The following is a 17,297-nucleotide window of genomic DNA, read 5'->3' as shown; positions in this document are numbered from 1 at the left end:
TGAGCGTAAGGAGGCAGGGGTGGCTGACGCGCTCTTTCGTCTTCCCTGAAAACCGTGAAGTGACATTTGGAGCTCAGAGGGCCTCGGCTCCCCCGCTGCCATCCGGGCTGGTCACCGGCGGCGGCCTGAGAAGTAGCCGGGGAGGACGGTGCCTTACCTCCTGCTGTGAGGGAAGGCACCTGGGCGATCTTCTTAGGGACAATCCCAAGGGAAAAAAGAGTGCGGATACGTGGAGGGAAACGGTGCCGGCGGTCTGGCGAGTTACAGCTGTGTCAGTGAGGTGGGTGTTACAGCTCCTGTCCTCCTGGGGGGGTCCCCTCTGCTGTCATGTGGAGAGCTGCGGGCAGAGAGGAAAGGGAAGCTGAGTGCTGGTCATGTGAGGTTTCGTCAAGATAAATGTATTTTAGCTTTTATAGTTTTCCATCCTGGGTTGAATTTCTTTCTAAAACCTTTTTATTTGGTGTGGTCCTGGGACTCTAGCATAACTTCCAGGGAAGGTGAAACTTCCTGTTGTCTTCTGCAGCCCCATCAAAATGGGGACGCTCTAGAGTTGTTGTAAACCACTAAGGAAAATGTTTAAGTATTTGAGTCTGTGCAATATGGAGCATTTTCCATCAATACATGCTATAAAGTGCTGAGTATTTGTCTTGTATTGCAACACCCTGCACGTTGCCATGATGTAAAGGATGTATTTATTGTATGTCAGTTTTCTTACACGAGTTGAATGTTGTGCAGCCTCATCATACTTGTGCAGTGAGTAAAGGGTATTTGAGGTCTGACCAACATTTGCAGAGCATACCACTTCGTTACGTGGAAGGTATGCGTATGCACATCCTTCCTGAATGAAGTCTACAATGAAATCTGGGGTGTAGAAGTCAGGTCCTTCGAAGTCTTATGTGGAAAAGAAGAAGATGAGGTAATAATGACCACTGCTCTAATTTTGGGTTTTTTTCTATGAAAACTTTTTTTCAGGTAATGTAAGCATTTCAGTTACACACAACAGAGGAAGCAGGCATGTCAGCTCTTTGTCCACCACCATCTCCTGCAGTTGCTAAAACAGAGATCTCCTTGAATGGCGAGTCACCTTTATTAGCTGCCACTTTTGCTTACTGGGACAATATTCTTGGCCCCCGAGTGCGGCATATCTGGGCCCCAAAGACAGAACAGGTACTTCTCAGTGATGGTGAAATAACTTTTCTTGCTAACCACACCCTAAATGGAGAAATACTTCGGAATGCAGAAAGCGGTGCAATAGATGTGAAGTTCTTCGTCTTGGCAGAAAAAAGGGTAATCATTGTGTCATTAATCTTCGATGGAAACTGGAATGGAGACAGAAGCACATATGGACTGTCAATTATACTTCCACAAAGTGAACTTGGCTTCTACCTGCCGCTTCACAGAGTGTGCGTGGATAGGTTAACACATATTATAAGGAAAGGAAGAATATGGATGCATAAGGTAGGTTTATTGTTCATTACTAAAAACAGTTGTCCAGGTTGTCTTGAGCAAAAGACAGACAGATTCTGTGACACTTGTTACGTAGCAATCCAGACACAAAAACTCAGAGGAGGCTGACCTCTCTACAAGTATACAATTTTGAAGGTTAAAAATTATCAATATGTCAGCAAATTCAAGGCTAGGGTTTTTAGCCATATTATTTATCTTGGTAATATTATATAACCTGTACCGGGCTATCTGGATGAAATAGGCATCCTGTACAGTTTTTCATCTTTCTGAATTTGATATAAATTCATGCTTTTAACTGTGCTAATTAGTGTATTTAAACTAGGTAGAATTGTAAATGTACTGTGTTTCAGATCATCATTTTCACTGTTGAGGTCCAGAAAAGGGAACTGATGCAATCAATATCGTCATTGTTGTTACAGTTTTGTTTTTCAAAAAAAGGGAATCAATGAACAGTTTGGCAGGTGTTAAATTGTGTAAAACTAATCAGAGAACCACAAAAATACATGTTTTAGTCCAAATATTTCTACTTCTGGAATTGAAAAAGGAAAACATGCTAAATTTTTCTGAAGAATTACAACTCTTACATTTGGGTATCTTATGGATATTTCCTTATTAAGTGAAAATGGTTATGTATTTTTGTTTAAATAACATTCTAATAATAAAAATTAAAATATCTGTCGCCTTCATGGAGTACAAGTTGTCTCAGAGCAGTAGATTGCATGTCAGCTGTAATATGTATGGTGATGCCTGTTTGTCTCAAAGTTTTTGTTCCTCTTCTGTTTTGAGACCTCCAGCCCACAGACTTAAAGCTTCCTTTTTGAGTGCTCTTATCTGAACTAATTAAGATTCCAGAAATAATAAGCTGATGTTAATTTTTGTGCTGGTGTTTCCTTTTTGCTACACAAATAAACTCCACTGATTTCTGCTGTATTGCCTGGTGATGGCTGGCAGTGTTTTCTATCACGTTGGCTCTTCATACTTCTGGGGTTTATTTTCCTGAGGAAAGATAGGACATAAAGTTCATTTTCAGTATAGTAGAAACAAATATTTCATCTAGGCTTCTAAAAGCCTGCTGGATGTTAGCCCTTTTGACATGAATGAATTCTATCTCGTATTCTTGATTACATTGCTTCTCTGATGTTTAGCATCCTCTGTACTGACTTGTAATGTGAGTAGTCAGATAAGAATTGTCTATCACTCTCAGCTATAGTACATGTTCTCTCTTTTTGGACATTGATCCATATCAGTTCAATTCCACAGTAGAAATATGTGGCATGGAGAATGACCAAAAAATGTTTTCTACTAGTTTCCTCAGAAATTAGTCATTAAGTTTTTCATTCCTTTTCTGATGTTCTTGAAGCAGATAAGTCAACTGGGTTAGCTGAGACAGTGATACGTTCTGAAACAGACATTTATTGTCTTTCCTTTTTTTGGAGGAGGAGGATACCAAAGATCCCTGCATATATCTGCAGTTCTGCAGCCTTACCTAGAACAGAGAAAACTGTTTTGAAAGTGTAGATTAAAATTAGGCATGAGTAGTAGAATAATAATACTGAATTAAAACAGGTGCATTTTGCAGTTTGCATTTTGAGGCAGTTCAGCAACTATGGCTACCACAGAACAAAAAATGTTGACGTCGTATCTGAAGGAACTGTGTATCTGTTCTGGAATTTCTAATGGTTGTGGTTATCAGCTCATATGAGTTGTGTGTAGAGTCAGACAACAGTTCCAGCTAGACTTTAGAAGAGAAGAAACCTTCTGCACTAAAGGCCTAGGAGAAACACAGAACAGTGTTCAGAGTGACAAAGAAAGATAAGCAACTCCAAGCAAGTTGTCTATATGGGATTAGAAACTGTTCTTATCCACTTCAGTTTTATGTTCCAGATTTTGTCTAATAGTTTTGAGCAGTTACATCTCTGAAAAGAAGTGGCTTACACCATTTATTCAGCTTTATCTTCATGAAGACTGACTTCTTTTAAAGCGAAGGACCTTCATTGGCAAGGATGTCTTACTTCACTGGCACTGAACTCAAGGATGGAGGTGCCCCGAAGGAATCTTCCTCATTCCAGTGTTGTTTTTCACAGATGTTTCTTTTAGAGAGTTAGACAAGTTTTATTACTGTTTTAGGGGAAGTTACTGTAGCTTGTTCCCTATTCATCTACTCAAAAAAAGTTATGTAAACTCTTTTCCCACTCGGAAGTTAATCACCTTTGAGTAGTTCAGTCACAGTAAACTAATGAGTAACCAATAAAAATGCAATAACCTGTCAGCATTCAGCAAAAGATGTCATTAGTTCTCACAGCATCTTCCATTTTTTGTGTATTGTATTGATTGTTCCAGTGATTAATGCCGGATTCTCTTTGTGAATATTACCTTGATTCTGTTGTAAGTCGCATTTTGAATGCAGTTTGCTACTCAGCTGCTGATGAGTCTGTTTTGAGAACTTTGTCCTGTCTCTTGCACATTGTGTTTTGTGTATTTTGAGGTTTCATGTCTTTTGTACTTGGTTATAAAACAATGTTTTGAAGAATTGTCAGTGTCTCAAGATGAGCAGGAAAAAAAAATCCTGTTTTTCCTATACTCCCCAAACAAATAATTTTTCTGATTGTGGAGATCTCATTTTTCTCTTGTTGCACCAGGAACCAAAAGTCTGTACCTTATCCATTTGAAAATAAAAACCCATACATAAATGGAATTCTGCACCATAATCTGATCATTTGGCATTTGCTTGATCTGTAATGAAGAAACTTAATGTTTTGTCATTGTCATCACACCCTCCCTTTCCTGCTACTCCTGCCCAAGCATGCGAGAGGTTTGGTGGGGGGCAGAGCAGGTAGCATTGATCTGTTTAAAATGACATCACTTCCCACTAATATCAACTCTGTAAGAGAAAAGACTTGAACATCGAAATTTGAATCTAAGAAGCGTGACTCCACAGGGAAGAAACTGTACCATTTGACTGTTGTGTGCATACATATATAAACAAATACCAGAGCGTTTATATTTAACTGGTTCTCTTGCTCAGGAGAGGCAAGAACATTTCCAGAAGATTGTCTTGGAAGGCACGGAGAGAATGGAGGATCAGGTAAGGGCCATCTGGTTGATACGTATGGCGCGCCATCACAAAACTATTTGACTGCATCTGGTGACTGTAGAAGTTGGTGCTGCTTCTTATTTTTGGGATCCAGGAAGATACTTTGGACTGGCTGATGACCTACCATGCACAGGAGGCAAAGTTTCTGAAGATAGGATGATGGAAGCTCTGAACAAGTTGAAGGAAAATACATTTCACCACTTTATGGGTAAAGTGGAAATCTATGAAGAATATTACCTTTCAGAAAAGGAAAGTAATTTACTTGAACTTGAAGCTCTGTAAAGGTAGTAGCTTCCATAGATTCATGCTCACCTCCTATCAAGGATGGTTTTTCACTAGGTTGTTACCTTTTCGAGTTACAGAGATGTATGGAGTCTGTTATGTTGGAATGTGGTTGGAGACCTAATGGATAAGACTGTCAAAAAGATTTGATTTCTGAAATTGTAAATATGAAATTGTCGCTTCAGTTCCTTGTGATAGATAAATCGGATAAGTAATTTTGTATGTTAATAACTAATATGCCTGGTTTTGGGTTTCTGTCATTGTTAAAACATCAGACTTGACTCTAAAATGCTTAACAGTAATTGCACGTAATATGGTATGATCGAATTATCTCACTCCAAATGCTTCTTGTCTAGGCCAGTCAAACTGATGGTGAAAATTGGCATAGGACCCTGGAAATACATTTTAGACATGACATTGAGAAGCAAGATGTATGATTCCAGTTCATAATTACTAATGAGCAAAGCCCAAGAAGTCTATGCATCAATTGCTGCTCATACCACACTTCCAAACAATAGGAAGTTAAAGATGTTCTGCATGTAGTATTGCAAGTTCATGTTAGTAGTAACTTCCAATACTGCACAATGTGCTTTTATTTCAAGCGTTTTATTTATTGTGCAGGGCCAGAGCATCATTCCAATGCTGACAGGAGAAGTCATTCCTGTAATGGAACTCCTTTCATCTATGAAATCACACAGTGTTCCAGAAGAAATAGATGTAAGTTCATGTGCGTTTTGCATTCTGAGTAAAAAAAGTGGCTTTGGCACTCTAGTTTGGTACTCTCCAGACAAAACCCCACAGTTGTCATAAATTTTTGTGCACTTACTTGTTTCATATCAAGTGATGTAGGGAATGGTTTAACATAACTGTTTTAGTTTGGTAAATATAACAGTACTAGCAGTGGGGTTTGTGGTTAGGACTCAGCAAAATTGACTGCATAGGATGATACCGTTTTTGAGAGTAGAGTGAAAAGGCTATTTGAAGCAAAACAACATGGATGGTTTTAATGTTGATACCAACATGGTTTAGTGTTCTCATGGAAGAAGTAGAAGTGATTTCATATGCACTAGTTTAAAGTATTCTGGACAAAGAATACAGGAAAAAAAAAAACCACCCTGGGAGGAATCTGACTTGTGACTAGTGAAGAAAGTTTAATAATAGAGTGACTTTCTCATTTTCAGAATGCTTTTGCTGAAGTCAGAAGGCCTTTTCAAGGTTGTGGGGTTTGGAGCAGTCTTACAACTTAGCTTAAATAGTTCCCAAACAGTTCCCACCTATCATTAAAAACAAAAATCAATTGTTGCAGATCCTGTCTTAACCTTTGGTTGTATTTACTTGCATTGCAGATAAGTGACACAGTACTAAATGATGATGACATTGGGGACAGTTGCCATGAAGGCTTTCTCCTCAAGTACGAATTCCAGTTTTGATTTATGGTGTAGTAAAATGTTTTAAACTTGTGTGTCTGTACATATATATCTCTCTGTATGTGCATGGGAAAATGTACTAGTTTTCTTTATAGGAGGGGGGAAGAGCGACATGTATTTGTCCTTTTGAGATTTTTGCCTATAAAATGCTGTAGAAGTTGCTGTCTTTTCAGAAGAATGGCTCTGGGCTAATAGCTGCATCTCTATAGACTGTGTTGTCACAGAGTCATTTGCTTGATAATAGAATCCCTATGAAATACAATTTTTCTTTGATACTTAGGTTTAATTTTATGAGGATACAAGTCAAGGTCTTACATTTTTATGAAATACCAAAAAAACCCTGGGTTGTGTTACTGTATAAACTATGAATAAGAGTCATTAATGGTATGGCATATAGAACGCGTATTATTAAACTCTGTATTTCTCTTTTTTCCCTCTGTTTTTAATGTATAAGTGGAAGTGGTTGCACTAGAGAGCAACTTGGTCTCTTCCTGCGGGAAAACATATTTTATAGATTTTAACTGATGTTCTCTTACCTTTCAGAACATCTTTGGGGTAACTGCATTTATTTATGTAGTGCTTAGTGCCGTCTATTTATACAGCATCACGTATGCTTTCAGTAGGAAAGAATTTCATGTGTTAAATTAACTAATTCTTCACAATAATGTAATATTTAGGTCCATAGAGAATTTGGGAAATGATGAAGTGAGCATCATGGAAGGGATTATTGTAAACAACTAGAGCCATTGATCCTACAATGATGAGCTATTCTCATACCAGATGGAGCTTTATTGGGCAGGTAGTAGACACAAGGGTGTCAGTTACCTCTTCTTGCTACTTCTTCTCCCTGGAATTTTCTCCTGAAAAGAAAAGAATAACTTGGCCATTCGTGTGAAGGGTCCAAATGTCTGCTTTTTAGCTTATCTGCAAAGCTTATCAGCTCATCTAGGTTCAGATTTCAAGTCTTGAATATAGTGTTGTATGGATTTACAGATGTCATTGAATAAAAATTGGATTACACTAAATAAACTGCCGTATCAACAATACCAACCTCTAATATAAGCAGTCATGCTTTCTTAGTAACTTCTAAATGAAACTGAATGTCTATGTCTGCCTCAAAGGAAGAATTAGTGAGTATTCAGACAGCCTGAAATTTAACGCTTAGAATATCCTTGGTAAGGTAAATAGTAGCAGGTCCACTGTAGGATTTCAGAGTCTGAGTGTAGCTATTATAGTCCTTATCAATTAGAGGTGTTTTTTTAGGACCAGTTGATCATATACAATGATAGTAAGATGTGAATGTACTTTTGTATATTCACAGATATTGGAGAAAATTTTTTAATAGTATCTAGACTTTCTAGGGTATCTAGACTTTTTGAAGCTGTGGGCCAGGCATTGGTTTGAGAAAGTGCAGGGGGAAAGAGAGGATGAGGATAAGAAACCTTAGCAGAAGTTTCTTAAGGTACAAGTTAAGAGTTGTCAAGTTTAGTTCAGTTATGTTTACTGCAGCCTCCAAACTTAAGGTAAACTAGATCAGACCTGTGGTGCTGGCAACTCACAGGACAAGATTGCTCAACTTCCAGCGTGCCTGTATGTATTCCAAGGCTCTCAAGCTTGTGATGTGCTCTTGCCCATGTAGTTACCAAAAGTAGAACAGTTTACCTGCCACGTATCCCAAAACTGGCTTCTGATCCACAGTTTCAGAAAATGAGGACAACCATGGAATAATCTTCTTTCAAGATGCTTTCAAATCCTTCATTATTAATATGTCTTCTGTTACTTTAGATCAATTATTTTATACAGATTCTGTAATACAGTTAGGTAGTAGCACTAGACACTTTTTCTTTGCTCTGTAACTGGTGTTTGGAGGTTTGGAGTAACAGTCTTTTTATGCATCAAAATGAAAATGTAGTGTCAAACATTTGGATTTCACCAGTAACCTACACAGATGTGTGAGGTCCTATGGGTGTGGGCCTCTAGGTATGGATGGGCCTGTATTTCTACCAGGAGCACTTCATTCTTCTTGTGAAGATGAGAATTGTTTTATTTGAAAAGTCTGATTAAATGTATTAACCTATGTTTGTTTTCATTTGCAGTGCAATTAGTTCACACCTGCAGACCTGTGGCTGTTCTGTAGTTGTAGGAAGCAGTGCAGAAAAAGTTAATAAGGTAATGCAGTTTCTGATAAGCCAAACTTAAATGCTGATTATTAGGAGTGTTAGTGTGTTATTTGGAACTAAGTTTATCTATAAATACACTTGAGGTTGAAGAAGGAAGGCATACTGTTGTCTGGTTATCTTACTTCAGCTGATGGGTCTAGCAGTTGATAAATCTGCCTGAAAATTGCCTTATCAGTTGAAAACCAATCTATTTAATTTAATTGGTACTGTGTATAAGCAAGTAGTAAATCAGTCTGAGCTTTCAAAATTAGGTTTTTTAGTTAAAATATACAAACTGAAGACATCTAAACTGTCTTGGCCAGTTCAGCTCTGTCAATGGGTATTGTCTGTGTACTCTTTAAGAAATTAGTATAATCATAATTTCTCTTGCGCTGGGGAATAAATCTACTTCTGCATCATGAGCTGCTCGTGTTTCATGGAACTTCAAAGATGTTGAGTCTGTAGTCACACACACGCATTGAAACAGGCAGGCTTACTAGGACTTCAGACCTTTCCAGCAATTCCAGCATTTTTTTCTTTCTAGCTGTGTTTGTGTTGACTTCATCTTTAGTCTGTTTACAACTTAATTGGTAAATAAGTGTACAGTTTATCTGGTAGATCTTAAATTAGGTTTGACTAAGCTTTCCAGAAGAACCAGAAAGAGGCAAGGTACATGTATAAAACCCTAAAACGGAGTCGTGTAACATCAAAACACTTAGTGTACCATACTTGCTGGAGGACATCAGTAGTGATGATGATTAGGAGCTTTCAGGCCTAGAAACAGTAAGCACCATTAGCTGTACCTCTTCACCGGGAAGAGTATATACGTCATTATGGTCTATTTGGGAGCAAAAAAGGTCACTCTTGGAAGCTGTTATTTCAGAACATTGTGGTAGACATGTTTTTTTCCCATGCTGTTACTATTTTTAACTCTAGGAAGGTTGTTATGAAATAGTTCATTTGAACCAGTATGAAACTATCACCTGCACTGCTTTTCTTCTAATATTTTGTTGTAAATGGGGAGCTTCTTGATGCTTATTTTAAGCTTACCCAGTATGTGAAGGAAAAATCAAATGAGGATGTTTTCCTTATTCAGAATTCTCCGAGTGCTTTTTTTGTATACAGCTTTTTGCTTATACCAGAATGCTAGTTTCAGATAAATTGAAAGCAATTCCTGGAAGAGATACATTTATGTTTACTGTCCATTGAAATATTTCTTAAAGCATATTTCTTTTTAGTGTAACACAGAGCGTTTTGTTCAGAGAGATTTCCCTTTGACTTACATTTAATTAGGGTGTTATTCCATCCCTTCTAATAAAAACACTGAAGTTAATTTTCAGTTAGGATACTCAAGAGACAAATAATGAAGAAAATGTTATTTTCTTTGTGAGGAAATATATTTCACTAAATCAATTGCATCTCTATATTCACGGATGAGTCCTTTAATAAACCTCTTTGATTCAGAATATCACCACAACTGGGAATGAAAAGGAGGGTTTCATAAAAGTGTGCAGTCCTAGAGCCTTCAGGTATTAGGTACCACTGCACTTGATGAGTATACCAATACTGCTGTGAGGGTAAGGTTCTGTGTAGTTATGTAGCATTAAAATTTTCAATTTACGCTGGGGCCTCTGGGCCATGCAATAACAGTAGTTCCATGTCCTGAGACCATGACAAAGGTCCTACAGTGGTACACGGGGAGAAGCAGTTCAGTTCAGTTACTTCCTTTTCTGATAGGGGGTGGTTTTGTATATTGGGCTTTTCTGTCTGATTATGTTTTTAATTGAGGTGTACTAATTATTGAGCTCTGGTTTATTTTGCAAAAACTCATTTTCATTCTCCACATTGATGCTTTTTTTGATATGTTTTTGTATGTATCTGTGTGTATTGCTTCCATGTGAAATAAGAATTAATAACAGTGGGCCTGCTAAATGTATTATATATTAATTGTAGACTATACATATTATGTATTTTATAGTATGTAAGGCCCCTTGCTGCTGTGAAATATAATAGTCTTTTTTAAAAAATTCAAGGCATCTTTAGTAAACCTGTGTTTTGAAATAACTAGTTTGTGATGCTTTATAAAAATGGAGGAGTGTGGGAATGCATTGTTTTATGTGTATTGGCAGTGATGGTAAAGCACCTCTGACCAAATGAATAGCAAATTCTGGCACTCAGATTAAAAGTAATCATGAGCAGCAGGGGAACCAGAGAAAAGAAAATTCTTCTTAGCTGAAATCACCTAACCACAGTTAATACATATTATTTCAGGGATGTAAGATTTGCACATGATTAAGTTAGCATAATAGAGGAAATCTTAAAGGCTTAAGTGATTATAAAAAGCTTAACGTTTATAGTTCATCAAATAATTAATTAAAAGGCTTTAAGGTCTAAATGCTTATGAGTATGTAAAACAGCGTCTTGATAAGCTAGACACTGTAGGAAAAAAACAGTCTAGAAAAATGTGAGTCTCAACATACATCCAAGGTAAATTTCATAAATTCCGTGCAGGTTCTTATCAGCAGTGTGGTCTTTGTGTCATGGTGCAGCTGTTCTGAAGTAATTGCTTTCTTTATGGCGTACTTTAGCTTTCGTTAAAGTAAAAAAACCCCACCTATTGCATCTGGCTGAAGTGGAGACAAGCGCTAGTCAGAAACTAGGTTGTCATTGATTTAGGTACTGCATAAATACATTGTGCAAGGACAGAGCCTTCTCAAACACCTTACAGACACAAATAGGACACCACAGGTTAAGACTGAAAGATCAGCAGAACGGAATACATGTTTGTATTTGGAGGTGAATACTTGTACCTGTTGCAGCACAGGAGTTGGAAAACAGATAGTGAAGTACCTTTCTTGCTTTTAATGGACATTTTAAAGAAATTACTGAGGAAATAATGATGGTTACTTATTTAGGAAATTGACTGTGCCTGATTGGAGACAATAGCTGCTGTTTCAGTATGGTGTGAATAAAATAAGAGGCTTAAAAGGCTAGGAAAGTAATCACAGTAATTCATGTTTACATAATAGGAAGAGGTAGCAGAAGGCAAAAGTGATGTGTTCTGCATCGTTGGCTGAAAAACAAACTTTGCTAGAAAGTGTTGGATTTTTTCTTCATTTGATGTGAAGTTGGAGTAATATGGCTTACAGTTTAATAATTTAAGCATGTCACTATTCTATGGCCCTGGTAGAGTTTTGGCATTTCTAATAAGCGTGATGAACTTTTTTGTTCTTCATTTGAAATGCTGAATACATTCTACTCAGAAATTGCATCTGAAGATCAGTTCATTCCTTCCATTTTCATGTTTTTCAAAACTGTTCCTTTTAATGCAGATCGTGAGAACATTGTGTCTCTTTCTTACGCCATCAGAGCGGAAGTGTTCCAGACTCTGTAGAAATGAGTCTTCTTTCAAATACGAGTCTGGACTTTTTGTTCAAGGCTTACTCAAAGTAAGTACGCTTAGGAAAGTTCCATTCTTCTGTAGTTTAAGAACATTCTTCAATGTATGTGTATGTGTGTGCGTATGATATGCACACGCATACACACATTCATGTTCAAATATGTCATCTTCCCGTGATTCGTTTCTGGCGCGATAGCTTTCATTATAACTACTTGGATGTTAAAATACCAAGCCAGTCTTTTCTCTGACACATCTATTTCTTGAGTATTGTCCAGAATTGTTCCTATACTTTGAGGTACAACAATAATACTCTTTTGCCTACTTGGGGCTAGAATCCCAAAGATTAATTTTTTGTCTTGTACCAAAACCAAAAAAGAAGAGTCCATCAGTCCTACAGTTCCCAAGTATTTTAAAAAGGGCTGTAGCAATGGGTGAAAATGAACAGAAAAATAATGCTTCTTGCTCTAGCGAGCAGTCTAAACTTAGCAGATAAATATAATAACTGTATATAAACATATAACTGTAATGTTAATGGGCTCATGAACCAGATGATGCAATAATGTAATACACAGGTTACCTCAGTACCTGTTGCCAGTGTTATATTACGGGAATCATCCAGTCTGAAGGACGTTTTGCTGGGCTACAACCACCAGTTCTGTCAAACAAAGCATGTCTAAACAAATGGGATTTAAAATTTAGACATCATGCTTTAACAGTGTTTTGTTCCAATATAGGTTTGGTTTTTCTTAAAAAAATAACTAGAAGAATAATTTTTTTCACTAAAACAGGATGCAACAGGAAGCTTTGTGTTGCCCTTCCGTCAAGTAATGTATGCCCCATATCCTACTACACATATAGATGTAGATGTCAATACTGTGAAGCAGATGCCCCCTTGTCATGAACACATCTATAACCAGCGACGATACATGAGATCCGAGCTGACAGCATTTTGGAGAGCTAGTTCGGATGAAGAGATGTCTCAAGATCACATTATCCACACAGATGAGAGTTTCACACCTGATTTGTATGTACTCCTCTCTCACATCTCTCAAAGTTACTTGATTTGTGACAAGAGAGTAAAATAGTACAAAGTGTATTTTCTAATAAAGTACATGAGGGGTTTTTTGCTTTTAAGAAGCTCCTTGAGCTCTGATAGTTGCATTTGTTTTGGAGGAATTTACCAGTTCCATCAGTAGCTTTGTTGCATTAAATATTACTGAAATTCATTTTCAGGGATACTTGTAACCATGTTATGTTAATTTTGCTGCCTGTTTTAAATAGGGGTATAACAAAGCTAAGTGTATTGGACAGGGCCCAATGGCTTTCCTGGGTTTAGTTAATTCCATCTGAAAGTTTTGCGTGAAAATTTTGCATTAGCTTGAAAAATGGTAGGATTATAATTCACTAAAATTTTGAATTCACATTTCATTTCTGCTAGATTGTAAACAGTAATGCTATTGCTGTTTACAACTGCTGGACAGTTAGTGTTCCTTTATGGCATTACCTCATATGTTTGCTTGCTTTCTTTTCTATAGAAATGTCTTTCAAGATATCCTGCATCGAGATACATTAGTAAAAGCCTTCCTGGATCAGGTAATCATCATTTTTTTCAGAAAGACCAAGAGCTAAACTTCAGTATTTTGAGCCCTAGTAACAGATAATTTAACATGAGTAGATAATTTGTTGGCTGAGTAGCAATTTTTTGTATTAGTGCTATGATTCTGCTCTGCATAATAAGAGAGAAAAGTACTTTTGTAATCTGTAATATTAGTATAATACTGAAACTTCTTATGTATGAAAAAGAATGCACAATTTCTATTGCTGTGCAGCAGTGTCTACAACTACAGTATTGAGAAATCTAGCTGACTGGGCTTAATTTCATGTCATTTTGAAAAGGAAAACAATAACTTTACCCAAACAGAATTGTAAACCAGCTTAATTAATTGCATCTGAGCAGCTGGAAAACTGAGAATTAATGTTATGCATACCTACAAATCTGCTGTTAATGTGCCTGCTTTGCTATAATTAAGGATATGTTACATGTGTATGCAATGTTTCTTTATATTCCACATTCTTAAAGTGATTCTTGAATTTTCATGTCTTCCTAATTATCTGGTATACTTTTTAACAGATCTTTCATCTGAAGCCTGGCTTGTCTCTGAGGAGCACTTTCCTTGCACAGTTTCTGCTAGTCCTGCACAGAAAAGCATTAACTTTAATAAAATACATAGAGGATGACACGTAAGTGAACAGATAATAGAAAGCAGGCTTTGAGAAACTTCCTCTGTTCTTCTTTACAATGCCCTTTTTTATTTTCTTGCAGGCAAAAAGGAAAAAAACCTTTTAAGTCTCTTCGTAGCCTAAAGATAGATCTCGACTTAACAGCAGAGGGCGATCTTAACATAATAATGGCTCTGGCTGAGAAGCTTAAACCAGGTCTACATTCCTTTATCTTTGGGAGGCCATTCTACACTAGCGTACAAGAACGTGATATGCTCATGACGTTTTAAAGCTCTCCGCTGCTAACGTGTAATGTTGCAGTCTTGCATGGCACAAAAAGAAATCTGGCGGTGTGACCACCACACTTGTGACAATCATTGACTTGATTGAGGATGGAGCATTAGGAGCACAGTAACACTACAGTCTGTTCGAAGCAGGAGGGGGTCTTGTTAGAGGGACTATCAGCTTAACTAGACAAGCATGATTTTAAGGAATCCATCTTTTCTGTGTGGTTTTTTTTAACAGAAAACGTCACCAGAGGTTCCTTTGCCATATCGGCTTAGTAGATAAATTTGAACATGTTTTGGTGTACAATAAAGGGAGGCATTTTAATTTTCTTTACCCAGCAACTTCCTTCAGGTGTGTGTCAGTTTTTCCCTGTTCTACTGTGTCAGTATTTTTCATGTTTCCACAGAAAATAATACGTACGTCCTCTCTAATCATGGAAGTTGCAAAATAGGGGCCTTCTAAGAGTTTCAAAGAGTTTTTAAAAGTGTTTGTTCTTGTGTATGTGGTACAAATCTGAAATATGTCTTTCCTCATCTCCCTTTTTAACACTACTGGCTCCTTCATTTAGAGCATTCAAAAGGTGTTTGGGATTTTTAATATACTATGAAGTGCTGTTCTTGTGTGGAAATTGTTGGCTATTAGCAGCTTAAACAGCAGCACTCTGCACGTGGGAACTGGCTCATTATTTAAGCAGCTTTGTGCATGTAAGTGCCAAGCAGGGTACCCTGTCACACATAGTTGGGCCATCCTGCAGTGAAGTGTTCAGTGATCCAGCATAACTGAGCTCTTTCAAAACACAAAACGGAAAACTTGTGTCATTCAGCAGCAGTTGTCAGTCTTTCTGTCTGTAAACTGTTGCTGGTTTTTCCATTGTCAGTTAGAATAAGGTTCAGATTAAAGTATTAGGCCTACCCAAAGGACACCAAGGTGATAGCCAAACTAAAAGATAAAACAGTAATTTCTTTTTTTTTGCATTGACATTAGTATATTTAGTAATCCTTACTTCAGAGATAAGCACAGCTATGAACTAATGTGATAAGCATTTTACTAAGTGAATTCTGGACAATAATCTTATAATCTTCTTAGTTCATCTTAGCACATCTCCAGCCTTGCTTTGCTTGAAAATAAAAACACATTTTCTATTTGTATGCCTCTACCTTTCTTTTTCAGTAGCATGTAGAGCAGAGCAGTGTTTGTGTCAGGTTAATCCAGACACATTTTTTTTGAGTATTGACACATGACTGGTGTGAGTTACATTGAAATCAGTGGCACATCTGTACTGCATGTTGTTGTGTTTCTCCTCTTTTTGGACAAACACGGGAATATATTTGTGTCATGTTTTAGCATAACCTCATAACTCAATATTCTTTGTGAAAGAGCTGCACTTGCGATTGGAGAAGCCACTGTTGCTTTATTGCTTAAATTGTTTATAATACACTTTGGTGAACTGTTTTCTGTTTTCAAGATAGCTTTTTAGTGTCTCTTGCATGCAGCGAGGCATAAAAGTTAATAAAAGTTAGATTTGCAACTTTTCCTGAGATGTCCAATACTCAGATTTTTAAAGGAATACCATCCTTTATTTAGATGTCCATAATTCCCTTACATTTCCTGAAATAATATATATTATAATATAATATAATATTTACAAATAACTATTTAGAGCTTCTGAAAGATGTAGCCCCATCCTCATACCCTTTTTGTGATGAACCTCATCAGTGTTACCCGATCGAATAAGTAATTACATTTTGTGGAGACAGTTTTTTGCTGTACATGTATGTAGGACTCTTGCAGTGAGCTCAGTGCTTCATCAAAAGAACTTGTCAGAAAGATGCTGGCATAAGTTACTTGTGCTGAGATTCTGTTTGTCTTCCTATCATTATTATTCCCTCTGTGCTTTAAATCAACTGATCCATTAGAAAATAGCCTGATTGTGCTAAGTTTTTACTCTCATGTCTAAGATTGCAAAAAAAAAATAATGTAATAAACATTGCTGAAACTTCTAATGTAGAAGTTGTGTTGAAATCTAAAGAGCTTTAAATATGCTGCTGAAATGAACCACTTCAGCTTGATAGGCATTGGAAACTTAACATTGACACTAGTAACTAGTAAAGCTCCGTTACTGAAGACGCTGTTACTTCTTGAAATTACTCAAAGCTGGAAATTTTCTCAGTTGCTACTTCTGTTGCACAGCTATCACAAGTGCACTGTCACAGGTGCAGAATGTATAGTGAATTAAATTATTAAATGCATCTGCATGTTGTGTGGTAAATCTTGCTCAGGAAACAAAGCATTCTAATAAAATTAATGCACAATTTTTTACTTTAATTGCTGATGATTTTTTTTTCATAGCATTTCTGTTCTGTCTCTGATAGAATCATTATCATTTATTCTTTGAAATAAAGAATCATAGAATCATAGAATCATAGAATGCTTTGGGTTGGAAGGGACCCCTAGAGGTCATCTAGCCCAACCCCCCTGCAGGAGCAGGGACACCGCTAACTAGATCAGGTTGCTCAGAGCCCCGTCCAACCCGGTCTTGAATGTTTCCAGGGATGGGGCCTCCACTACCTCTCTGGGCAACCTGTTCCAGTGTTTCACCACCCTCATTGTAAAGAATTTCCTCCTTATATCCAGTCTAAACCTACCCTGGTTTAGTTTAAAACCATTATCCCTTATCCTGACACAGCTGGCCCTACTAAAAAGATTTTCCCCATCTTTCCTATAGGCCCCCTTTAAGTACTAAAAGGCCACAGACAGGTCTCCCTGCAGCCTTCTGTTCTCCAGGCTGAACAAGCCCAACTCCCTCAGCCTGTCCTCATAGGAGAGGCCCCCAGATCATTTTTGTGGCCCTCCTCTGGACCCGCTCCAACACTTCCATGTCCTTCTTGTGCTGAGGGCTCCAGAGCTGGACGCAGTACTCCAGGTGAGGTCTCACCAGAGCAGAGTAGAGGGGCAGAATC

The 17,297-nt window shown here is 37.4% G+C and overlaps 1 protein-coding gene across 5 annotated transcripts; it reads left to right on the top strand.

Annotated features, from left to right (window-relative positions):
- Positions 1 to 6: 6 nt before the first annotated feature.
- C9orf72 (C9orf72-SMCR8 complex subunit) lies at positions 7 to 16,310 on the top strand. Of its 5 annotated transcripts, XM_009635259.2 has the most exons (11): positions 7 to 280; positions 973 to 1,458; positions 4,493 to 4,552; positions 5,465 to 5,560; positions 6,190 to 6,254; positions 8,367 to 8,439; positions 11,762 to 11,878; positions 12,618 to 12,853; positions 13,365 to 13,422; positions 13,961 to 14,070; positions 14,153 to 16,310. In XM_009635259.2, exons 2-11 carry the CDS (start codon positions 1,015 to 1,017, stop codon positions 14,337 to 14,339), a joined length of 1,446 nt encoding a protein of 481 aa, XP_009633554.1. In that variant the 5' UTR covers positions 7 to 280; positions 973 to 1,014; the 3' UTR covers positions 14,340 to 16,310. The 5 variants fall into 5 exon arrangements, with proteins under 5 accessions (XP_009633554.1, XP_035746678.1, XP_035746679.1 ...); XM_035890785.1 differs by lacking the exons at positions 7 to 280; positions 4,493 to 4,552 and having other exon boundaries at positions 288 to 1,458; XM_035890786.1 differs by lacking the exons at positions 7 to 280; positions 12,618 to 12,853 and having other exon boundaries at positions 288 to 1,458; positions 14,153 to 14,244.
- The last annotated feature ends 987 nt before the right edge of the window (positions 16,311 to 17,297 follow it).

The sequence above is a fragment of the Egretta garzetta genome, unplaced genomic scaffold (genome assembly GCF_000687185.1).
Source record: "Egretta garzetta isolate BGI_Z169 unplaced genomic scaffold, ASM68718v1 scaffold22, whole genome shotgun sequence".
NCBI classification, from domain to species: domain Eukaryota; kingdom Metazoa; phylum Chordata; class Aves; order Pelecaniformes; family Ardeidae; genus Egretta; species Egretta garzetta.
This window is presented reverse-complemented; position numbering and strand designations above follow the sequence as displayed.

Coding starts and splice junctions, on each gene's coding strand:
- C9orf72 (XM_009635259.2), top strand. CDS start 1,015: ATGTCAGCTCTTTGTCCACCACCATCTCCTGCAGTTGCTAAAACAGAG. Junction 4,553..5,464: donor CGGAGAGAATGGAGGATCAG/GTAAGGGCCATC, acceptor TTTATTGTGCAG/GGCCAGAGCATCATTCCAAT. Junction 14,071..14,152: donor AAATACATAGAGGATGACAC/GTAAGTGAACAG, acceptor ATTTTCTTGCAG/GCAAAAAGGAAAAAAACCTT.